General features: G+C 48.7%; 1 protein-coding gene across 3 annotated transcripts in view; it reads right to left on the bottom strand.

The window, feature by feature from the left end:
* Positions 1-23,589, bottom strand: part of F5 (coagulation factor V) — a 58,093-nt gene extending 34,504 nt beyond the window's left edge. For 2 of the 3 annotated variants that reach the window (XM_036273586.1, XM_036273588.1), the window contains exons 1-4: positions 23,305-23,589; positions 18,965-19,056; positions 12,173-12,295; positions 1,185-1,397 (exon numbers count right to left, since the gene is read on the bottom strand). In XM_036273586.1, the coding sequence (XP_036129479.1) occupies positions 1,185-1,397; positions 12,173-12,295; positions 18,965-19,056; positions 23,305-23,462 (586 nt within the window). In that variant the 5' untranslated portion in view covers positions 23,463-23,589. Of the gene's footprint in view, positions 1-1,184; positions 1,398-10,032; positions 10,389-12,172; positions 12,296-18,964; positions 19,057-23,304 lie in introns of those variants that run through there. The other variant, XM_036273587.1, reaches the window with a different exon arrangement.
* Between the last annotated feature and the right edge of the window lie 1,621 nt (positions 23,590-25,210).

The following is a 25,210-nucleotide window of genomic DNA, read 5'->3' as shown; positions in this document are numbered from 1 at the left end:
TCCTCCCACAGCGCAGTGGGTGCCCGTGCAGGTGGGCGGAGCCCGTCCGTTCCTCCCACAGCGCAGTGGGTGCCCGTGCAGGTGGGCGGAGCCCGTCCGTTCCTCCCACAGCGCAGTGGTGCCCGTGCAGGTGGGCGGAGCCCGTCCGTTCCTCCCACAGCGCAGTGGGTGCCCGTGCAGGTGGGCGGAGCCCGTCCGTTCCTCCCACAGCGCAGTGGGTGCCCGTGCAGGTGGGAGAGCCCAGCTGTTCCTCCCACAGCGCAGTGGGTGCCCGTGCAGGTGGGTGGAGCCCAGCTGTTCCTCCCCACAGCGCAGTGCAGGTGGGCGGAGCCCGTCCGTTCCTCCCACAGCGCAGTGGGTGCCCGTGCAGGTGGGTGGAGCCCAGCTGTTCCTCCCACAGCGCAGTGCAGGTGGGCGGAGCCCGTCCGGTCCTCCCACAGCGCAGTGCAGGTGGGCGGAGCCCGTCCGTTCCTCCCACAGCGCAGTGCAGGTGGGCGGAGCCCGTCTGTTCCTCCCACAGCGCAGTGCAGGTGGGCGGAGCCCGTCCGGTCCTCCCACAGCGCAGTGGATGCCCGTGCAGGTGGGTGGAGCCCAGCTGTTCCTCCCACAGCGCAGTGCAGGTGGGCGGAGCCCGTCCGGTCCTCCCACAGCGCAGTGCAGGTGGGCGGTGGTCGGCTTCAGTGAAAGCCGAGCAGGCTCTTTCCGGGGAAGGTGGAAATCCACGCGTGCTCCTCAGGAGCTCAGCCAGTGAACGCTCCCATGTACGCCGAGCGAGTGTGTGTGAGACAAGCCGCCCGTGTTCAGCTCCTTCATAAGGAAGGGAGCCAGCGTTTTGTGTGTGTGTAGCCCAAGTGACCAACCCAAACCTCGGACACGTTAGGCCAAGTTCTTGCCCAGCGCTCTCAGCAGAGGGTAGGCTGCTGTTCACTTCCAGAAGGACTTGGCCTCGGGTACGGGTTACAGATCACCAGGACGAGGCCTCCGAACAAACTCTCGGACAGGGAGAGGAGTGTGGGAGAAACAGAGGAGGGTCCAACCCCCCCAGACCAGTGTCCAGCAGCGGTCAGGTTGCCGCACCCCCTCCTTCTGCGTGACTTACAAAGCAGTCAGGATTCTCCCAGCTGGTCCCATCACAGTGCCCTGCCACTCCCACACCTGCGCTCTTGCTGACTTGTTTTTCTTACCTTTCTTACAAATGAGCAGAGGTCCAATCAGCCCCGAGTTGAAGTCCTGCACCAGATCGTCATAGGAGTAGTACAAGTGTGTGAGGCACGGCGGGTCGTCCTGTGTGGGCCCGCTGTCCTCGCCCACAGTCCACTCGTAGGTGTACTCGTGGCCTGGGGCCACAGTGTCGTCCATCTTCTCCATGGGGAACGTGTGGTCAGGGTACGAGGCACCTGGGAAATACAAGGCGTGAACACACCTGGGCAGTGTGTGAGGCTCACTCAGATCGGGGGGAACATGAAACCACCACAGAGATATCCACGCCGTCTGCAGTGAACCTCCATCCTTCAGAAAGACTCACGTCGACTCCACTTCTATGTCTGAGTAATTATACAGGCGTTGAGTGCATAGCAATCTGAAGTGAGTAAGACGTGTCACTAGTACATTACTTAAGGTCCAGTAAGTTAATCTTCCACGGTCTCCAAATAACAACCATTTAAATGTAATCAGAGCATTGAATCACCTTGGGTCAGTGCATCATCTCAGAATGTGGGAATGGGTTATATTTTCTCTGTGGGGCTTGACGTCTTATATTGACCGCCTGTGAACATGGATGTAACTGTACTCAGAGCTGTCTACGTATTGTTTTGTTTTCATCAGTACGTTTTTCAATATTTCCACCCTCAGCCCTGTTGGATCACGTATCGCAACCCACCATCTGACTGCGTCAGCTCCTCCCCCAGAGCCTCAGAGTCTAGCTCCGCATGCAGTGTAGTTGTCCTTAGGGTATGAAATGTGTCTACCCTCTGAAGTGTCCATGTCTCGCTTCGGCCCTTTGTGTACCCAGACACCCACCATTGACACTGTGATGCGCACGCATGTTCCTCTGCTGCTGGCAGAGGGGGAGCATGTAGGAGCTGGTCTCCCTTTTGGAAGAGAGGGAACTGAGATTCTGCAGGGTAAAAGAGCCGCAGAGGGCTGGGTGGGGCTTCAGCAGCAGAGGAAGATGTGGCTGGAGATGGAGCAAGTGTGGGCAGCCTCACAGACCGCCAAGCGGGGCGGGCCGCTTCCCCTGCGTGAGCATCCCTCACGCGTCTGGGCGGAAGCTTCACTGCCGTCAGCGGGGCCAAACTTCCTCTGTGGGATGCAGTTATCTTTGGTGCAAGGGTTCGAGAAATTCCCCGAGGTGGAAGGCGACCCCATCAGAGTGTGGATGTGGGCAGACAGTAGGATAAAAACAACCCTAAAGTATTTTACCTGCTGGGGTAAAGGGCCAGCGGAAACTACTCTTACTGGAGGGACTTACTTGTTTTTTAATCCTCACCCAATGATACTTTTGCATTGATTCTTAGAGAGAGTGGGAAGGGGGGAGGGGAGAGAAAGAGAGAGAGAGAGACACACATCAATTCATTGCCTCCTGCAGGACCCCAACCAGGGCTGGGGATCAAACCTGCAACCCAGGTACATGCCCTTGACCAGGAATCAAACCCATGACGCTTCGGTCTGCAGGCTGACACTCTAACCTCTGAGCCACACCGGCCAGGGCACGACTGTCCTTTTTGAAAACAAATGCTTTACTTTTTTTTCCTTCCCTGTTCCCGTTTCTTTCCTTCTCTTTATGCCTTTCTCTCTCTTTCCTTCTGTGTTCCTTTCGCTACCCTTCTTGAGTTCTAAATTACACATAGTGAAACCCACCAGCGCTGGGTGTACTTGCTGAGGTTTGACAAAGGTGCCCAGTCCTGCAGTGACCATCACGATCAAGGCACAGGGCATCACTTCCGACTTCGGTCCCTCGTGCCATTCAGAGTCCGTGCCGGCCCCTTCCCTCTGGGCCCAACAACCACAGACCTGCTTTCTGTCACTCTGTCTTGTTTTCCGATAATGTCATAAAAATGGAAAACATATCATACCCCTTGTGCTTGCTTAGTGTTAGCATGGTCTATCTTTTGTTGTTGTTGTTGACACTATTACAGATGTCTCCCATGTCTCAGCTTCTGGCCCCCTGCAGCCAGCCCTGCCCACCCAACTCCCAGCCTTCACCACACTGTTATCTGCGTCCGTGGGCTATGCAAATATGCATGCTCTTTGGCTAATCTCTTCCAGTCCCCCCCACCCCTCTGAAATCTGTCAGTCTGTTCCATGCTTCCATTCCTAGGGTCCTGCTTTGTTTTTCGTCAGTTTATTCGATACCACATGTAAGTGAGATCATATGGTATTTGACTTTCTCTGACTAGCATTTTTCATTTACGTAATAATCTCCAGGTCCTTCCATGCTATCACAAAGGGTAAGAGTTCCTGCTTCTTTTTTTTAACAGCTGTGTAGTATTCCACTATGTAAATGTATCACGGCTTTTTTTTTTTTTTTTTTTTTTTTTTACCCATTTTTATCCTTTACTTTGTACCTCTCTCTCTCTCTCTTTTTTTTATCCTCACCCGAGGGCATTTTACATTTTTTGTTCAGATAGAGTGGGAGGGAGAGAGAGGAAGAGAGAGACAGAAACATCTAAGTGAAAGGGACACATCGAGTGGTTGCCACCCGCATGACCAACCAGGGCCGGGGACAGACTACAACCAAGGCACATGCCCTTAGCAGAAACCAAACCCAGGTCTCTCTGGACCGCAGGCTGACACTCTAACCGCTGAGCCAAACTGGCCAGGGCGCTCTGTACCTCTCTTGTCTTTAGTGTCACGTGGACTGCTTGAGCCCAGCATGCAGTGGGTATTGCTTCTCACCCAGCCTCTCAGCCCGTCTCTTGGTTGCGGTGCCCTTCCCATGGTTTATGATGTAATTATTGAGCTGGCTGGGTTTAATCCACCAGCCTGCTATTGCTTTTTGTTTGTCCATCTGGTCTTTGTTCCTTCTCTTCTTTCCTGCTTTTTTTTGGGGGGGGGGGTGGGGGGTGAGTACTTTTCATGATCCCGTTTTATCTCTCCGTTCTTGTCAGGAGGGACTCTTTCCCCCGTGTATGCTGTGTACCAATCACTCGGGCCCTTTCACTTCACATGCCAAGCTCCACGCTGCCTCGCAGCCCCGCAGGTGCGCCTCCTCTGCCCGCAGCGCTCTTCCTTTGTTGGAGGAACGTGTGCTCCTCCCCCCGATGCCAGCTTACAACATAAGCTCGCCGCCTCCCTGAGCGCTCACTGCGCTGCGCATGCTCTCCTTTCACCATCCTAATCACCCGTGTGCGATTTCACAGGACGGATTTCATCGTATCCTGCCAGCTAGTAACTATCTGTGTCCTGCACATCATGTGACTCGAGTGAGCCCCTCAAAGGCAGGTGCTTAGTCTTTCCGGTGCCCGTCGCTGTGCCTGGCACGGACAGGAGCTCGCTGGATGTTGATTGAACGCTTAGATTTAAGGTCCCGCGGGCTAGCACCAAGGTCATCAAGTCACAGATCATGGGGGTGTTTTATTTGAACTGCATGGTGTTAAAACAAATTAAATGCCAACGTTAATCATGGAGATCCTCTGTGAGATTGCTGGTTTCTCTTAAAAACAAAGCGAGTGAAACCTGGATGTGTGGCGACACTGGACCAAACTCCTGCGTAGACTTTGCCTGGACCAGGCCCCTCAGACAGGACCCCAGCTCTCTGAGCACAGTCCCTTCTGGACTTATTTTTCACTGAATGCCCTCCTGGCTACTGTACCCGTCTGAGTCTGTCACCCTGGTGCTAGAGAAAAGCTTAGCATGGGATTCTGTTGTATCTCTCCTTTTCCCCCAAAGATACTGTGACACGGATAGCCAACATTTACCGTAGCCTGAACTTTCGCTCCGTCGATAAGAAGGATTTGAGTGTTAAAATTATGAGCAGCTGACGGACGTTAAAAGCTTAAATGACTTCCTGCGAGTAATAAATACTATTATTCCAGCCTAAATAAAAAAAAATAAAAATAAAAGCGTTTATGAGGAAGAGCCTCTGCTAATCAACAGGAAGCACTATCTCTGGAAAGTTGCGAAATAGCTGTTGTCGCAAAGCACAAGCGGCGATAAGGAGAGCTGGTCTCTGAGGTCGGGCCTTGTCTGTTGACCGGCGCGCGTGGCCGGTTGTGGACCGGGTGCGTCTTGAATCCTGTCGCCCGCCCTCAGCCAGTACATCGTGCTTTGTGGTCCCACGAAGTTAGGAACGATTCTTTGTGGACACGATGCTTCCCTGTTCCAGCTGTTCAAACAGCAGAGGCAGTGCCGAGAGTAGAAAGTGGCCGTCCCCGTTGCCCCCCCAACCTCTCGAACGGAGAAAACGTGACATTCTTGGCAGGCGAGGGAGAACTTTGAACTTCTACCTTTCTTTCTTCCCATCAGCGCATGCTTATTCTTCAGATACCGGCTTAAATGTCAGCTTACTCATTCCCCGAACTCGGGTTATGTATCTCACAATATAGAAATGTGTATGTGTGTATGATAACAGCACTCATCATGACTTCAGTTAAATAATTGTGAGGTTACTTGATTGATGATACTTTTTCCCGCTAGATGGCGAGAGAGAGCACATGAGTTTGGGGGACAGAACTGGACTTTGTTGGTTGTCCCTCTTGCTAACTGTGTGAACTTGGGAAAGTATCTTAACCTCCCTTTTAGCCTCAGTTTTCTCCATTATTACATAATATAGTCTTTGTTCTGGCAATGATATGATTATCTTTGATGGGTTATGAGGACCAGAAAATACATGCAAAATGTCTGGCACCTAAGCTTCGCTGTGGCCGCCTGTGGTGATACACTTCATCTTTGGGGTATTTCCTTCCCCATCCATTTCACAACTGACATAGCCTCTTTCTTTGTGTGTTATTTCTGATAAGGTGCATCTTAAGTGCCCTTCGGTTCTCTTAGCAAATCTGAGAAAGATTGGAGGTGGTGATATATCTATTCTAAAGGTGGTGAAACTTGCTAATAAGATTAGGTAACTACTCACAATCACCAATAAAATCAATAAATTTCAGAGCAAGGGGAAAATAACATATAGTCTCTATTTTCTAATCAAGTCCTCAGTTCCTCAGTAATCATCATTATCATCATCATCATGACCATCAGCATCACCATATCACTATCACCACTACCACTATCATATCATCATCATCATCACCGTCACCATATCACCACCACCATCTATCACCATCACCACCAGCACCACCATCATCATCATCATATCACCATCACCATCACCACCATCATATCATCACCACCATCATCATATCACCACCACCATCATCATCACCATCACCATCACCATCACCATCACCACCATCATCATATCACCACCACCATCATCATCACCATCACCATCACCACCATCATCATATCACCACCACCATCATCATCACCATCACCATCATCACCATCACCATCATCATCATCATATCATCACCACCATCATCATATCATCACCACCATCATCATATCACCACCACCATCATCATCACCATCACCATCACCACCATCATCATATCATCACCATCACCAGCACCACCATCATCACTATCATCATTGTCATCATCATCATCACCATCACCATCACCATCACCACCATCATCATATCATCATTATCACCATCACCAGCACCACTATCATCACTATCATCACTGTCATCATTATCATCACCATCACCACCATCATCACTATCATCTTATCATCATTGTCATCATCATCATCATCACCATCACTATCACCATCTATGTTCTAGGCTTTGTGCTGGGCACTAGGGCACAAATGTAAAGAAGACAACGAGAGACTCTGAGGGACTCAGAGCCCAGTTAACAGTAGGGTAAACGGTGGCACCTTAGTTGCTATAAATTTCCCTTCCAGAATTCTTCCAGGGCCACTTCAGTGCAGATACCACAATTAGAACACTCTGTTCATCTACAGGGAGAACCAACCAGTATAAATATCTAAGAATCGCCTAAGAGGCGGTAACATGTGCTAGCTATAGCAGCGTGACTGGTTTTCAAGTGACAGCAAACTTATTTTTAAACAGCTGGGGTCTCATATCCAGGTTAGTTGGAACACATAGTGGTTTATAAATGTTCATCCAGTTGACCAAAGTAAATTACTGAGAATTCCATAGTCATATATTAGTTAAACACATTTCAAATGATTGAATGAGTGGTTTTAAGGTTATGGTACTATTCAAAGGTGAATTGTGGGCATCTCAACACAAGTAGTGAACAATATAGAGGGATACGTGGAGATAGATACTTACACGTGGAGTTATTATAGTGAGTTAGGGTTATTAAGAGAGAGCGTAGGGATAATTTTGTCAATGCTTTTTTCTTTTCACCTCAAGGCATCTTATTTTACAATTAGAATAAAACAGGCTATCCCTGATTTTTCAACCTACGTAATAGGAGGGGTCAAACATAAACAGCTATTTAGGGAAGCATTTATGAAACACATTTTGGGTAAATCTAATTTTGACTTTGCAATCAAAATAAGTTAAAAGTCTTGGCTGAAAAGAAGAGACATGAACAGGAAAGACCATTGTGCTAGAGCACAAGAAGTCCTTATTCAGCTTCTTGCTAGAATAAATTCTTTACACAAGGGTCGCCCTTCATTTTCTATTGACTCAATTCTGTTCACTTCCTGCCCAGTCCTTAGTCAGCTCTATAATTTGTTTACTCTTGTCATGGTGAATGAATTATTTGTCCAAAGGCTCTCAGTAGTTTTTTTTTTTTGTTTTTTTTCCCAAATGTAAAATTGGGTGTACAGGTTTGGGAAGGTGAAAATTACACGAAGAGCCAGCCCCTTTGGTCATCCGTCAGGGTGCTCGTTCGTGAAACCCTCCCTTGCGGTTTGTCCTGAGCGGTCTTCCTGTCCGGCTAACACACGAGCGAACGCTGCAGGGAGCCACTGACGTTCCAGATGCTTTTCGACGCTTCCATCTAGGCGATGGGGATCGGGCGCAGGTGTGTCCTGCAGAGCCTGGCCCCCGAGCGCAGGGCGTGCGGCTCTCGTCTGAAGGGGGCTCACGTTGTTGAGACTGACAAGAATTATCCTACGGTTCGTCTCAGGCACTTCCCATAGACTCAAAGAAGTTCCTATATTAGGCCAAAATATTCTGATAAAAAGTGAAAAATGTGCCCTGGCCGGTTTTCTCCGTGGTTAGATAGTTGATCCTTGGACCAAAGGGTCTTGGGTTCCATTCCTGGTCAAGGGCATGTCCCTGGGTTGCAGATTTGACCCCGGCCCCAGTCTGGTGATGTGTGGGGCAACCAGTCGATGTGTCTCTCTCACATCAATGTTTCTCTCTTTCTCCCTCTCTCTCCCTCCCTCCCTGCCACTATCTATCCCTCCCTCCCTTCACTAAAAAAAAAAATTAATGGAAAAATATTTTTTTTTATTTTTAATTCAGAGAGTCAGCTTACCAGCAGAAAGCTGAATATTACAGAATTTTGTACTATAGTAATTATAATGCAACTCACACATTTAAAATATGAAAATATAAATCAAGTAAAAAGATGATGTTAAGATTCACTCTGAAACAAACTTCGAAAGCTAACTGCACAAAGATCTTCAGCGACCTTAGTGAACAACAGAATCGGCCCCAAGTGCAGCGCTCTGATCAGTCACTGAGGGCTGGTTACAAAGTTTCTGAAACTTCCGCCTCAAACCAAAACTCTTTCAGTGGCAGAAAGTTTTTAAGATATGTAGGTACAGTTGCGATTGCAATTTCAAAACATCTTTCTTGCTATTAGATACATTTTGTAAGGAAATGATCTTGTCAGCATTTTTACAAAGCACGATGTGTCTGTCCTGCCAGGGGCACTCACCCCTGCCCTGCCTGCCCTCAAGTTGCTCTCAGGGGGGACAACTGATGTCAAATGCTGCCAACTTGTGGATGACAGGCCCGCGTGAGCCTTCCACACCAAGCACAATGACACCTTTCCTGTCCGGAACTCAGATTTCCAGCCATCTCCTGAACAGAGAACAGCCAAGGATTCCAAAGAGAGCCATGGAGACTGGTTACAAAGTGATGCACACCGTCCGTGCATGAAAGCTCAGGGTCTCCGCCTGTAAGTAGTGGCACAGACAAGCTCCAGGCTTTCATTCGGAGCCTGGGGCGTCAGACTGCACACTTCGGACGGCGTGGAAGGCTGTAACATCTCGCGGTAGACCGGAGGTGCGGCTTAGAGAGCGATTCGAATTTTGCATCTCATCCGCTATTTTAAAAGGGCCTGGGGAAGTGCACCCTTGAGAAAGACTCCCACCCAAAATAATTAAAAGAAAATATCTTAGGCACCTGAAGTAAACCTCAAACCAGCTGGAAAATGCAACTATTCAAAATGACTTATTCCTTCTGTGCCGGGATACCTGTGGTTCTCTGTGCCAGTTTGGTTCACTGCGGCGTCGGAATTCTAGGGCAGAGTTTTTATTTCCCTCGAGTAGATGACCCTCTCCAAGGCCAAGGCCTCCAATCAATCGAAACTTCTAGAAACAAAATTTTAATGCCTGGACCATAAATAGCCACGGGATGACCACAGCCAGCAATGTCGTGTGCCAACTGTGCGCCTAGAACTGTACCTACATTATGACGGATCCTTGCAGTGACCTTAGCTGGAAGGACTCTCTGTTCCCATTCGATAGACGCAGAACTGAGGGTTAGTGGTTAAGGAAATTGCCAAAGTTTACTGAGGGCTCAAATCTAGGCCGTTCCGCTCTAAGGCTGGTGTTCTTTCCAGGGTTATTGCTTCCTTCCAGATGATGGGAGTAGGTTCCAGACCCTGGGTGAGGCTCAGAGATGGACTCCCCGATAAGCAGGTTGCTGCCTAGGTCGTTTTGGTTCTCTGGTTAGATGAAGGAGCCACAAGGACAAGGATCGAGTCCTCTCTCAGCCCACTACTTGTCTCAACCTCCCACCACCCGTCTCCAACTGTCTACCTCTGCGCTAGAGAAATCGGGGTTCTCTCGCAGCTAGCTCAGCATGTCGGTCATCTCCACTCCCGAACAAGGCATGCGACCACCGCAGGAGGCTCCGGGGCGTGTCCACACGGAGAAGGTGTGCCGTTCAAACGAGAGGCGCAGAGAACGCGCAGGCTGGCCTTTTACCACGAGGGACACGCTTTCTGTATCGACTAGATTTCCATCATTTCCAAGACCACATCCACTGTCCCCCCAGTCTGCGTTTCCCGTTCTGAGACCCGTGGAGCCGGGGCAACAAGCCCGTGGCAGTGGAGGAAGCATTTTAAACCTCTGCCCACAGGGGTTGCTGGCTGGGGCGGGTGGAGGGGCGAACAAACAGGAAGAGGGGCAGTGTCGCAAGGCCTGTTTCCTGTGCAAACAGCCCAGCTCGGAACACAAAGTCCACAGCCCTCACCTCCTGCCACATTTGAAATGGAACGCGCACGGGGCATTTTGAGGGCCCCCTCGGGCACCACAGTGCCGAGTTCCCGATGCAGTCATCTGGACGCCTCCTGAGTAGGTTAAGTGGTTCTGTCAGCGTACGATTTGGGGGACCTAGGAGAGACTCCTTCGCGTGCTGCCTCACCCAGACTCTTGCCAAACTGGCCCTTTAAGGTGCCTGACATTTCAGTTAATGCTTCCTTGTTTCCCTCAAGCCCAGGATGAAGTGCTGAGCATGGATGTCCGGGAGGGCGTTCACTGACCTCTTATCACCACCTCGTAGGAACGCTTGACCGTCATTTCCCCAGGAAATAATAGACGTAAACGTCACTTTCTGATCCATAAACTGTCAGCTAAATATTAAATTACTTGAACACAGTTTTTAAAAATTGAGTTGTGATATAACCGATATAATTTGAACAAATCTTGGTTGAAGAGTTACCTTTATCATCATAGCTAATGTTTATCAGGTGCTTATTATATGCTAGGCGTTGTTTTAAGATTTCATGACAGCCAACCTATACGAATAAGGCATGATTATTGTCACTTCAAAGATGAGAATGGTGAGGCACAGAGAGGTTAAGTGACCTTCCCAAAGTCCCTCAGTGTCTGAGCCAGGGTTTGCAACTGAACTGCTCTCCAGCTCAATTACTCTCTCCAAGGGTACGACGGGCGGAACATATGGGAGAAGGAAGACTTGAGAATCATGAATGATCTGAAGTTATTTTTAAGTGTCATTCCTAACATTATAGTACACTAACAGTATTACAGTATGGATCCCATTTTCTTCTATCAGATCCTAACAGAACTCGACTCGGCCTGTTGTGGTCTGGACAGCAGCATGGAAATAATCAGAAATAATCAGAACGGTGTCAACAACAGGTACTTTCTATCCTGTGGCTGATGTGGTCTCTCTTGTCTCCATCGTCCTCAGGGTCTTCGCTGTCACCACCACCACCATCATCATTGTCATCCTTTCCTGAGGGCTCACCAGGCCCCAGGAACCATGTTTATTTAGCACACTACCTAAACAACCTCATTTAACCCTCAGAGCAATCTTAAGGACTGGGTATCACCATTCCCACTTGACAGATGAGAAAATTGAGGCTCAGGGATGCTAAGGTCATTTAGCCAGAAATGATACAGCTGGAATCTGAACCTAAGTCTGCCCTCAACGCTTATGTTTTTAACCACTTCCCTATGTCCCACATCAAAATACCACTTATTGTCATCTGTGTGCCAGAATTGTCCTATGTCACTATTTCAAACTATGGCTCATGGGCCAAATCCAGCCAGCTCCTTTTTCTTTGTAAATAAAGTTTTATTGGGACGCAACCATGTTCGTTCACTTATATATATATATTGCCTTTGGCTGCTTCTGTGCTAACAGGTAGAGCTGAGTCATTGCAGCAGAGGTCGCCTGGCCCGCAGAGCCAAACATACTTCCCTTCTGGCTCTTCACAGAGAAGTTGGCAGGCCCCTGCCATAAACCACCTTCCAAGGTATGTACGATCATGCTCATTTTGCAGATGAACATACTGGAATTCAGAGAGATCAGGTCACTTGCCCACCCAACGATTTCATTTTCTTCTCTGAAACTTGCAAGGGCAACAGTTCCCACATTTACCAGACTCAGGGTTCGCTGACACCAAAGTGAGGGATAGACCATTCCTCTTACCTTCTGAGAACTTACTGTACTTAATCCCTTGAGGATGGATGCTTAAGGGCTTGTCTGCCTTATTTTTAAAGTGAACTTTCATGGTGTCTCCAACTTCAGCATATAAAGTAGGCCCAAGAAGACCTATGGAAGCAAAGAGAAATATGTCAGGATTACCAAAGACACAGCTGCTACACACACAGACACACACACACACACACACACACACGCAGGGGGCTGTCACTCCTGCAGGCTCCGAGGCGGGCCTACGGATCTTCAGTCCGGAAGGCTTCACCGCCTCGTACACTGAGCATCACATACAGTCAGGTAGCAACGGGCTTGGCCCAAAGCACATCAGAGGAGGAGGAGCAGAGGTTCCCACCGAATCCACCCGCTGCTGACCCACTGTCATTCCTTAGAGACAACCTGCCATCTCTGAGCCAGAACAGAAAGATGTTCCTTTTTGTTGTCCAGGGTGATGTGAGGGAGGGTGGCCGGCTACTGAGAGCTCTCGGTGGGAGACCTGGGACCTACGTGAAGGGAGGGAGCCCATCACTCTCTGGCAAGTTCAAGGTCCTGGGACAGGAGTGAGCTTGATGTATCCAAAGAACAATAAAAACAAAAACCCCAGCCTGGGCGGGGGGGGGGGGGGGGGGGGGGGGCGGCAGGTCACGTGGGGCCTATGGCCGCAGTTAGGACTTCGGATTCCCTTCCGAGTGAAATGGGACGTGGTGGCTTTGTGCAGCAGAGAGACGGAATCGGGCATGTTTCAAAAGTTCATCCTAAAAAAACAACGGACGGAAAGGTCACCCCAGCTGCTGTGGTGACGAGAGCGGGACCCAGCAGGGCTCTGGTGCTGTTGACAAGGCAGCAGTGTATGGGCCGGCCAAGTGGCAGCAGAGGTCGGATTCTGACCTTCTGGGGCAGAGCCAGCAGGATCCACGACAGGTGGGATGCGGCGTGTGAGAGAGGAGTCCAGGATGACCCCGAGCTTTCTGATCTGAGCAGCCAGGGAAATAACCAGCCACTTCAATGGGGAGCACAGCAGGGCAGTGGGTTAGGGGACAGAGACCAACGGTGACATTTCTGTCACTAATGCCAAGTGCTGTGCTATGTCCTGGGGCCACGTAGCTAATAAGACACAGTCTTGGTCCTCAAGGTGCTCACAAGCTGGCCTGGAGGTGGACACAGGGTAGGAGCTACTGCTGAGCTGCGGGCCAGATGCTGCGGCGGAGAGTGGATGACGGGCCAGTGTGCCCGGGGAGCTGGGGGCAGAGTTGACATCTGAGTCAAATTCTAGAATTTCCCAAAGGGTAGTCCTTGGGTTCTCTGCATCAGAATCAGCTGGGGTCCAGCTAAAAGGCAGGCTCCCAAGACCCGTGTAGCCCCAGTGAACCCGAGTGTCTGCAGGCAGAGTGGGGGAACCTCCATTTTAACATGTGCTCCCCAATGATGCTGATGTCCTTTAAAGCTCGAGAACCCTTCACCAAAAGCCTTATTTCAGACAAGTGAAGGAATGGACCACCCCACTTCCAAGCCACCCAGAAGCCCTCGTGGGGTTGGCTTCTGCCCTACAGGGGTCGCGGGAGCAGAAGGCAGGTACAGCTGTCAGGGAGCTCCCCTGGCGTTTGTGGGCAGCGGTGATGATGATTTTCATAGGTCTCCCACTTACTGCCCCCCTTAATATATTGGGGCACTGCTTTTACATTAATTCTCCAAACAAACCTTTAAGGTAGATATTAAGATCCTCATTTTACAGATGAGGAAACTGAGCTTCAGAGCATCCAAATGTCTTGCCCACTAGTGTACTGTTAGAGACAGAGCCACAGTTTAAAGTGAAATCTGTCTGACTCGGGATCCACGTTTTTATAGGACACCTCCCCACCTGATATTCATTCGTTCATTCATTCATTCGGTCGTTCATTTGTCCCTTCCTCCGTTCGTTTGTTTATTCATTCAGTCGTTCATTCATTTGTTCATTCATTCATTTGTTCCTTCGTCCATTCATTCATTCATTCGTTCGTTCGTTCACTTGTTCCTTCATCCATTCATTTGTTCATTAATTCGTTCGTTCGTTCATCCATTTCTCCTTAGTCCGGTTCTTTTTTCATTCGTTCGTTCATTCATTTATTTGTTCATTCATTCGTTCGTTCATTCATTTGTTCCTTTGTCCATTCATTCGTTCGTTGGTTCGTTGGTTCGTTCATTCGTTCGTTCACCCGGCAGACGGTAATCGAGTGCCTACATTATCCTAGGAGTCAGACTTGCAATGCTGGATAAAATTGATGCCTCCCTGGCTTCACAGGGGTGGGGAGGGTGGCTGCCGAAGGTCGGTCAGTGATTTGGTGGCATTGCTGGGGCTGACATTCAAGTCTCTGGCACCTGAACCAGAACTTGCTCTACCATCTTCCTCAGGGCAGGTTCAGACAGCCCCCTGTCCTGGAATACCCCACTGTCTCTACCAGTGTCGACTCCGGACCACGTCTGACTCCCCCGCTGGCCCCTCCCTCCTGGCTGCTGCGCTCGGTCCTAGCTCCCCATGAACCTGCCCTGGCTGCTCCCGCCTGCGGGGGCGCCCGCGAGCCCAGCAGGGTGCGCACGCGCTCACATGGCGCCTTGTCTTTGTTGCCATGGCTGCCTTGCTTGGTTGATTTGTTTGTTGGCAGCACGTGGCTGCAAGTACCAGATGCCCCAAATAAGTCTCACAGTTATTTAACCTAAGAAGACCTCTAATTGCAATGAACAGTCTGGAATATGGATTTAGCCTCTCTTTCTGCTTCTTCATAATTAAGGCAAAACAAAGGAATGTTTTCATAAAGGCAAACCCAATGCCTTCACGCATGAAGGCACACACGTGGCTGTTTCCTCCTCTGCAAGCCAGATGTCCTAAAACCTTTCCCACCCCCTCCCAGTGCCCAGGACAAAGTGGGGGAGGAGAGGCCTCTCTGGGCCCCCAGGAGGGCAGCACAGCGTGTCCCCAATTTCCTGCGGGTTTGGCATTGGCAAGGACCACAGGAGGTCAGCTAACCCACTCCCCAGCGCCCAGGTGAGTAACGCGTTACAGAAAACAGGGCAGCCGATTGTTGCAGCTCTTTCAAAACCTTCAGGGACTAACATGTCATAATTTTCCTTGAAAAGATGCGAAGACTCAAAACTAGCTATTTAAAAGCCGGAGACAGGATTCCTGAAAAGGAGCCCAATCCCTCCCTCCACTGGGCACACATCTTCATACCTCCAGTTATGCAGCCTCGCCCACAGTTCCAGTAAGGTCTGGGCCCAGGCTGCAGCAGTAGGCCTGTGACTGGGCTCAGCTAGAATCCCACCCGCCCGATGAGTGGATCAGGAAACGGGGAGGTACAGGTGACACAGACGAGGTGGGGGGAGGGGAGGGGTCACGGAGTCGATGGCAGTGTTCAAACCCAGATCTCCCCATTCAACATCGGAGGCTTTTCCTTTACACCTGATTTGCCTCCTTGTATCAGCTACTGTAGGGATGCAAAGATGCATAAGGTATCATCCTTGGTCCTGGCTGGTGTTCTCAGTGGTTAGAGCATCAGCCCACAGACCAAAGGGTTGCAGGTTCGATCCCTGGCCCCCTCGGGGCACGTGCAGAAGGCAAGTAATCAATCTCTGTCTCCCTCTTGCTCTCTCGTTCTCTCTCTCTCTCTCTTTCTCCCTCCCTTCCTTCCACTCTCTCTAAAAATCAATAAAAATCCTCAGGTAAGGATTGGAAAAAAAAAAAAGATATCATCCCTACCCCCAGGGGTTCATAGCTAAGCAACTTTGGGAGTTTAGGAAAAGGTGGCATAAAAATGAATGTTAAGCCCTGGCTGGTTTGGCTCAGTAGTTAGAGCGTCGGCCTGTGGTCCAGAGAGACCGGGGTTCGGTTCCTGCTAAGGGCATGTACCTCGGTTGCAGTTTGTCCCTGGTACTGGTTGGGTCGTGCGGGTGGCAGCCACTCGATGTGTCCCTTTCACATGGATGTTTCTCTCTTTCTCTCTTCCTCTCTCTCCCTCCCGCTCTATCTGAACAACAAATGAAAAAATGTCCTCGAGTGAGAATAAAAAAATAAAAAAAATGGATGTTAAAATGCCTGAGAGAACCCTGGCCGGTTTGGCTCAGCGTTTAGAGAGTCAGCCTGCGGTACAGAGAGACCCGGGTTCGGTTCCCGCTAAGGGCACGTACCTCGGTTGCAGTTTGTCCCCGGCCCTGGTTGGTCGTGCGGGTGGCAGCCACTCGATGTGTCCCTTTTACGTCGATGTTTCTCTCTCTCTCTCTTTCCTCTCTCTCCCTCTCACTCTATCTGAACAAAAGAATGGAAAAATGTCCTCGGGTGAGGATAAAAAATAAATAAATAAATAAATAAAATGCCTGAGAGATCACATAAAACAAATCTGTTCTGAGATCCACAGGGACTGTCAGAAAGGTAATGTTTTCTGTGCTCAGGGCTTACATATAAATCATCTATCAAAGTCTACTTCTCGCTAATGAGGTTGAATCAGGAAATCACGACAAAAGTTAATCATCTCAAAGGATTTTGATGTACTCTCCTCCTCAAAAACTATCAATGCCTCCTTATTGTGTAAAGGGTGGTCTCCAGCCGGGCGCTGGTCCTTTCTGTCACTGAGTGGCACCCAGCACAATGGCTCACACTGCGCTGGCGTTCACATTCAGGGAACTCGGCCAAAGCCACCAAAGGCAGGGTTCCAAATACCGGCCTGATTTCTTTCCTTCCCAGGCCTCATGACTGTTTCCTGGCTCATTTCCCCCTTCCTCGCCTACACTTTAATTAAAGAGTTCTTAAGTATCTATTGTGTGCACGAAGGTGGGAGCCAGAGCTATGAAAATGAACAGACTTTGTGACAGAGGACAGGAGAGCCTCAACTTCCTGCCCACAGATACCAACTTATTTTCACTAGTAACCTTCCTGCCCCAGGGAAAGCAGTGTCCCTCCGAGCGCAGGCTGACATTTCCTGTTGCTTCTGAGTCTTGCTTCGGCCATCCGCTGACTTTCTCCTCTCTTCTTCTATTGGAGTCTTTCCTTGAGCATTTAGATATTTTAAGCCACTATATTCTTTCTTTTCTTTTTTTTAAATAACACTCCAAAATATTCTTAAACCTCTATTCCCTTCCAGAACTACCCAGTCTCTCCTCCCATTTGGAGCCAAGTTTCAGGAAGGGGTTGTCTCCGGTTCCTCCTGCTCCTGTTTCCTTCTCTTCCTTTCATTCCCAGTCCACTCTGTTCCCAGGGGAAGTAGCACTAGGGGAATAGGGAGAGAGGTAAGGAGGGAGCTTCCAGAAGGGGGAGCACTAAATGTCTAGAAATGGTAAGAGCGCTCTCGTTCTTACAGCTGCATAGTGTTCCATTGTGTACATGTACCACAGCTTTTTATGCACTCATCTGCTGATGGGCACTCGGGCTGTTTCCAGATCTTAGCCATTGTAAATAGTGCTGCTGTGAACGTGGGGGTGCATATATTCTTCCTGATTGGTGTTTCAGGCTTCTTAGGATATATTCCAAGAAAGGGGTCAATGGGAGAAAAAGGGGGGGGGGACACCTGTAATACTTTCAACAATAAAAATAATAAATACATATCCTAGAAATGTCAAGTTGGAAAAGACCTGGCAAGAAACATCGACTCTGGCCTGTGCACAGTCTAGGTGTCCTCTTCTGAGAGTGATTTGGGGGACTCCTAGGAGAGCAGATCAGGGAGGGAGGGTGGGAAGAGGAAGAGATGCCACAGAGAATGAAATGGACCATTCGAGTGGAACTTGGCATGAAGGAAAGGGGAGAAAAGGGAGGGCAAGCAGGGTCAAGGGGAGTTTTTCCAGGTGGAGGTTAATCTGAACATAGCTGGGCTTTGTTTTATTGCCAGTGACTTTGAGTGAAGGGAAGGCTCCGGTCAAGGAAAGAGCACAGATGAAGGGGTACTAGCGGAGGCAGGAAAGAATGGGATGAACAGAGAGGCAGAAGGAGTCTGGGACAGATTGCAGGTCTTCACCTGCTTAGGGGGAGGCTGAGTGAGCTACTGACCGGGAGACCCAACTGGCAGAAATTCTCTTACCTCCGTTACTCCTGTGAGAATATGGTACCAGACTTCAGCTCCCCAAACCCATTCAACCTGCTTCCCTTGGTTAAAGAAGAAATAAGGGGGAAAGGACAGATTTTTCTTAAAGATGATAGCTATTTGCGTATAGCACACTAAATAAAACCGGAGCAGAGATGGGAAAGGTAGCTGCAAGGGAACCCAGAACCAGCCATGTGCAGTTCTTTTGACTGAGTCCAGGGAGCCAGGTGGAAGAAAAGGGCATTTGTTCAGGCTAATGAGCGCTCATCACACCGGCCCGTCCGGCCCGTCTGCTGTGGCGCCCTCAGCACCTAGCTCCACGCCTGGCCCACAGCACGTGCTCAGCAATCGTTTGTTAGATGGATAAAAATTCCAGCGCGGAAACGTTTTTTGTTTTTGTTTTTAGCTTTTTGATCAAGGTTAAAAACAGCTGGCTTCAGGGGCCTGTGACCCGTGACCTGTGCAATTACACAGGGCTTGGCTTAATACCTTGCTGTCACTGATTTGAAATTCTCAGTAATATGAATTTCATCTTCATTTTGCACTGGGCCCTACAAATTATGTAGCCTACACTGGTTAAGAACAACAAAAACATTTCTATTAAATGTCACTAAATGTATATACACACACACACACACACACATATATATGTATTTATATATGTGTATATAAATACATATATATATATGAATGAAATTATCCATAGAGATTTATCTTTAAATTTAAAAATATATTTCAGGCTTACCTGAACTTTTAGATCGTGGTTTTTCTTTCTGAAAATATGGTTCATACTCTCTGTAGACAATTTTCTTAAAGGAAGTTGCAAAAGAATTCGAACTGGAAATAAAATTCAAAAATTAATTTGAAAGGTATGTACGACACCTACTCACATTCCAAAAAAAAAGATCTCTCATGACCTCAGACTTACACTAGGGATGATCACATTTTTAATTACATTTCAGAAGCCCCTGGTTTATAAATATGAACAATAAGTAAAGCTGATAATAACTGTTGGCCTGTTTAAGAATATTCTGTTGCGCCCTGGCCGGTTTGGCTCAGCGGTTAAAGCGTCGGCCTGCGGTACAGAGAGACCCGGGTTCGGTTCCCGCTAAGGGCACGTACCTCGGTTGCAGTTTGTCCCCGGCCCTGGTTGGTCGTGCGGGTGGCAGCCACTCGATGTGTCCCTTCACATCGATGTTTCTCTCTCTCTCTCTTCCTCTCTCTCCCTCCCGCTCTATCTGAACAAAAAATGGAAAAGTGTCCTCGGGTGAGGATCAAAAAAAAAAAAAAAAAGAATATTCTGTTGTGATCATCATTCTGTCACAAATTAAATCTGCCCTAACTAATCCTGTTCCTCAGAATCAGTTTTCTAAAGAAGAACCCAAGATTGAAGTGTGAACCCAACCTTTAGGTTTAGATTTTAAATGATTAAAAATATGATCCAGCCCTGGTCAGTTTGGCTCAGCGGTTAGAGCGTCGGTCTGAGGTCCAGAGAGACCCGGGTTCGGTTTCCGCTGGGGGCATGTACCTCGGTTGCAGTTTGTCCCCGGCCCTGATTGGGTCGTGCGGGTGGCAGCCACTCGATGTGTCCCTTTTACGTCGATGTTTCTCTCTCTCTCTCTCTCTTTCTTCCTCTCTCTCCCTCCGCTCTATCTGAATAAAAAATGGAAAAATGTCCTCGGGTGAGGATAAAAAAATATATGTATATATGATCCAATCTTTGATGAATAAATATGTGGGCTGTTCTCAACTGGTCAGTCCAATACAGTGGTAAGCTACTGCGGAATGTCGTGTAGGTGGACACTACTTCTAGTTGAGAAGTTGGATATGGCTAATGGAGGAGAAACCCTGGGATTCATATTGGGAACAAACAAACAAACATGAAAACACTACCTCTCAGAAAGTCTAACTTGTCCAAGTCGATAAATGGCAGAGCCAAGATTCTAGAAGGTGAAACATTGTATCCATAGTAAAGAATTCACAGAGGGAGGCGGGGGTGGGGGGTGGGGTGGGGATTACTGGGATAGTCTCCTGTCTTTTTTGTGTGTCTCTAAAGATGGGCGTGTCATTCCCTATCCTTATCTTAAATGCAAAGATAAAGGTAAAAGGGAAGAGCATTGGGGGACATTTCTTACAAATGTCTAAACCAGGTGACCAGATTGGCTTTGTTAAACTTCCAAATCTAAAGACAGCAGCCCAACCATAGTCAGGACACCCTCTCCAGCTGCCGTGACTTCTGTATGTTACAGTGGCTGGGAAAACAGGCTGGGGAGTCATAGTGTCTGAGTTTAAATTACGTATTGTCATTAACTGTATAACCTTGAAAAGCTCATTAAATCCATTTGTTCCTGAGTTGCTACAACTGTGAGATGGAAATAATAGTAAAATCTTCCTCTCAGAATTGTGACGAGTATTAAATAAGTTGATACGTGCAAAGGACTTAAAGTTAGCTAGTGATGTTTTTAAAGTGTAATAAAAGTTGGTCTTTTGCCTTCAAGTTTTCTAAGCAAACAGAAAAATCTGTAATTGTAGTAATCTTCATAAGTTTTTAAATGTGAGATACAAGAACTGTGTTAATGTTTGGGGGCAGAATGAAAGACCACATGAGTAAGTGTGTTTGGAGTGACTAGCTATTGAAAGTAGTGAGCTGTCGGTTGAGGGAAGCATTCAAATAGAAACTGGACGATACTGGGAGAAGAAGACATGGGGGAGTGGAAGGTGAGGAAATGGAAACTGAAAATGAAGGACTCTTGGAGTCCGTGCAGCCCAAGGAGTCTAGAGGTTGACTTTGTCCCTGCTGTGGGATTCTATTCTTATGTATTTGCTTTGTTGTTAGTAAAATTGAAAGTTACCCCATCCCAGATCTTTAAATACAGGAGTACAGATGGCGGTGTAAAAGCTTTACTAAGAAAAGTTGGTCTTTTAGCCCTGGCCAGTTTGGCTCAGTGGTTAGAGCGTCGGCCTGCGGTCCGGAGAGACCCGGGTTCGGTTCCCGCTAAGGGCACGTACCTCGGTTGCAGTTTGTCCCCGGCCCTGGTTGGTCGTGCGGGTGGCGGCCACTCGATGTGTCCCTTTTACGTCAATGTTTCTCTCTCTCTCTCTCTCTCCCTTCCTCTCTCTCCCTCCCACTCTATCTGTACAAAAAATGGAAAAATATCCTCGGGTGAGGATAAAAAAAAAAAGAAAAGTTGGTCTTTTATGCGGAGTGATTTTAGTAGAGGTGTGTTTTCTAGCATATTGGACTGTATATACCATCATACTGAAGAATAGCTGTTTTAATTTCAGCCGTTCAAGCAGTTGAACGGCTACTGGAAAAAATCTGTCTGAATAGAAACTTACAGATGATACGAATTCAAATAATATGCATGATGAACATATAATGCTATAACCCAGAAGGAAAAAGATACATATCTGTTACTACCTACATGTAAGTGATTGAACATGTAAGTTTTCTTAAGGACATTTTTAGAAACATTCACTTCGGACCTGGAACAAGAACAATAGGTGTGTTTCACCTTAAAGGACATTTCCCTGCTGGACTGGATGAAAGGCCTTTGCTTCCTGCTGGAATAGACTTTGGCAAGGGGTAGGACTGGCCACTCAACTCTCACTGTAGAGCGAATTAGAGCAAGGTCTTCAATTAAGCAGCCAGATATACTAGTTAGATTTTTCACCAAGTACTAGAGAGAAATGACATGATGCAGGTTTAAAAATATTGAGAGTTGGTCTGGGTTATCACGCTATGGGTGTGACTCAATAATTGTTATCAGAGCAGTGACTCTCCCCAGAGTCCTGGAAACTCAGCCACGGAGTGAGAGGGTACAGGGGGACCAGGCATGGCTCCCGGGGAACCCGCCACCTGAATCAGGCCTGTGTGGTCCTGCCTCTCGTTCTCAGCATTAACTATGGAAGAAAGACCACGCTTCCAAGCCGAAGCAGGAGAGCCAGCGGCCAGTCAGTGTTTTCCCCACGCAGGACGGAAGAGAGCTGGAAAGGTTGTCATTTTCCCTGGGGGCTTAGTTAGCCGCAGGCCGGTCCCTAATGGTGTGGGCGCGACCTTGGTTATCACCTTGAAATGAACTATTTAAGATGCTTTATTTTAAAAAGAGGGATTTCTTAATTGGTACATGACCAAGAGAGTGTGGAATGCCCTCCAAAATAACCCTTACAAAGGAAATGTTTAAAGGACTAGGCATAGTCTACACTGAAAGACTTAAAACACTGCCATCTCTCTCGGTAGGTTGCTTTGTAATGTGCAAGAGGAACATGTGTTTCACAATCCTCCTATGTGTGCTGTAAAGTGTCAAATAATTGAGTCATGCTAGGAGTTTACCATTAAAACAAGTAAAAAATACAACCAGCTGGAAGAGTTGAATAGATCCTATTATTTGTCTCCTTTCTGGGAAGTCTTATTTGTAGCCTTTCAATTAGGAAAAATGGTCTGTGACTCAAAGATAGAGTTTTATTATTTAAATAAATATTAATAAATAAATAGATAAATCTTAGCTACATCTCTGCCTTTTCATAGTGATCCCACCAGAATTGCCAGGGTGGACCACATACCATGGAGTGATTCAGTGAGGGAAAAACATGTGAAGTCACATAAAATAGAAAAAGGTAGAAATAACCAAAATGTTGCACTTTCCTGGGCTGAGGCTGTTTTGAAAGTCATTTACAAGAAAACAACAAAATTGTGGCCATTGTTACTGAATAATCTGCGTATGCTAAAACACAGGGTGCAGGTACACCTTTAGCTTTAGAAGCAGGGGCTACGCAGAGAGTGGAATAAATACTGTGTAACGAGAAGTCCCATTAAAATACCAGACACTAAAATTCCAGAACAGGAGCTTGCAGAGGGCTAATGCGGGGGAGGTTCATCGTCCTTTTGAACCAATCAATATATTAAACCAACAATCAATCATGCGAACAAAACTGTTACCAACAAATTCTTGAAAGCAGCGTCTAGCCACTCAGCCGGAATGTTCTCTGTATCCTCAGAGTTGGAGGCAGAACAGCAAAGGGAATGCACTCTCAAAGGGGAAGGCGCTCCCCGGAGAAGCCCGCGGGACAGCACCCCGGCCTTACCTGTAGTTTGTGGGCTCGGGGCGGTAGGTCCAGCTGATGCCCTGAGCAGCCACGTAGAACTGCCTCAGCCGCACGGCCGCAGCCCCCCGGCTCCCCCAGCCTGCCCAGCTCGAGCCCAGGACCACCAGGACCAAGAGGTGTGGGCAGCCTGGGGACATGGTTCCTTTCCTGCTCCTGCCCCCTGCCACCCCGGGACCTGGGCAGGGCTCGCCTCAGCCACTGGTTCTGCCCGACACCGCGGGTGTCGGCTGTCGCGGCTGCAGTGAGCTCCAGGAGGCTGTGGGTGGCGGTGTCCTCCCTGCAGCCTCCCCAGGCTCCGAGGCTGCGGCTGTCCCGCCTCCTAGGGCCATTCCAGGAAGAGGGGTTGGCTAGGTCACTGCCCCCGGTGACGAGCGGTAGCAGGGAGGGCATCCAGATTAGTGACTGTTTCACTGCAGGTGAGGAAAGGGCAGACCCCAGAGGCTCCAGCAAGGGGGGCAGCGCCCCAGGATTCACAGACTGGGGGTGGGGGGCAGAACTGCATTTCTGCGCTTCCAGCTGCTAAGCCTGGGAGCAGGAGCCCCTCACCGCCCACATCAAAACTGCCTGGGGCAAAGCGCACACTCCCAGACCCTCTGCAACTCCGGTGCGCTGGGACCCAGCACCTTCAACCATAGCAGTCTCCGGTCCGGGGGAGGGCGTGTGCTGTACCTGGGCAGACATGTGGGACTTGGGCCTGCTGGCCTGGACCACTTCCCTGACTTCTGCCCACGCACACTTCTGTCTCGATCGCGGCTTGTGGTCAGCGAGGGCAGCCACAGAGGGGCCTGAGAGGAGAGTGGACAGGTCTCAGTCCCACTCACTAGCTCTGGTGTCCTGGACGAGCTACTCCACCCCTGGAGCTCAGTTTAGACATCTGCACAGTGGGACTAATGCTGACAGTTTTCCCTGACAGGGGTGTTGGGGGCATAAAAGGATATTGTCAAGGTTCTAATTCCCAGCAGCTGGAAAGCACTGGGCATGTGTTCGTTCCTGGGATTGTGTTGTTCCTGCCTCCAGGGCCCCTCATCTTTCTTGGACGGTCTGTCTGTCTCACTCTGCCTTAAGATCTGGTTTTGCTGTTGGTAGACAATCAGAAAATTGTATCGTCTGAAGCATCACGATGACTTGTCCCAAGTTCCCTGAATCTACGTGCCTCCTAAGCCCCTGTCTTAGGATTTGTCTCAGTAGATTCGATACATTTTCATCGGGCCCCTTGCGTGAGGTCACTATGAGGTCAGGCCCCTCGGCGCTTCACACAGCCCTTTGCCCCTTTGCTGATATTCTATCAACTTAGCGCGCTCATCCTCTCGACTCTTCACAGTCCAGGCAGAGTTCTGCTAACTCCCTGATTCTGGGCTCAAATGGACTTTTCTATTTTGTAAACGCCTACAACACTGTTCAAATTATATATCATGTTAGTGACCCTCTAGTACTTTGGGTGGGGGTCTGTCTGTCTCCCCAACTAGATCCTTAGCCGGTCAGGAGCAGGACGCTCCTCTTTATCTATAACTTCGGCTGAGAAACCATCCCCATTTCCCGGGGAGATTTTATAAAGTGTAGATTGTGATTCCGCAGACAGGGCTGGTCACCATTGTCCTGGGAGACCCCGCCTAGTGATGGGTGGTCAGAGAGGCTACGGACCGTATGCTAGAGAGACCCTTTAAAAGCACTGTGTCCCTCAATCCCAAGGCTCCTGTCAAAATTCTCATAAAATTCTTGTGACCTGAAGTAGACGGTCCCACCATTTTTATTGGCATGTGGTCTCCGTCACTCAGTCGGCACGGCACGTCCATGGCCTCCCCTTCACAGAGGCAAGGCCGCAGTACAGGTGGCCTCCGCTATCGTCGATTAGTTCCAGATGACAACCTAGTTATCAAATATGTGA

This window comes from Molossus molossus, unplaced genomic scaffold (assembly GCF_014108415.1).
Source record: "Molossus molossus isolate mMolMol1 unplaced genomic scaffold, mMolMol1.p scaffold_m16_p_20, whole genome shotgun sequence".
Taxonomy (NCBI): domain Eukaryota; kingdom Metazoa; phylum Chordata; class Mammalia; order Chiroptera; family Molossidae; genus Molossus; species Molossus molossus.
This window is presented reverse-complemented; position numbering and strand designations above follow the sequence as displayed.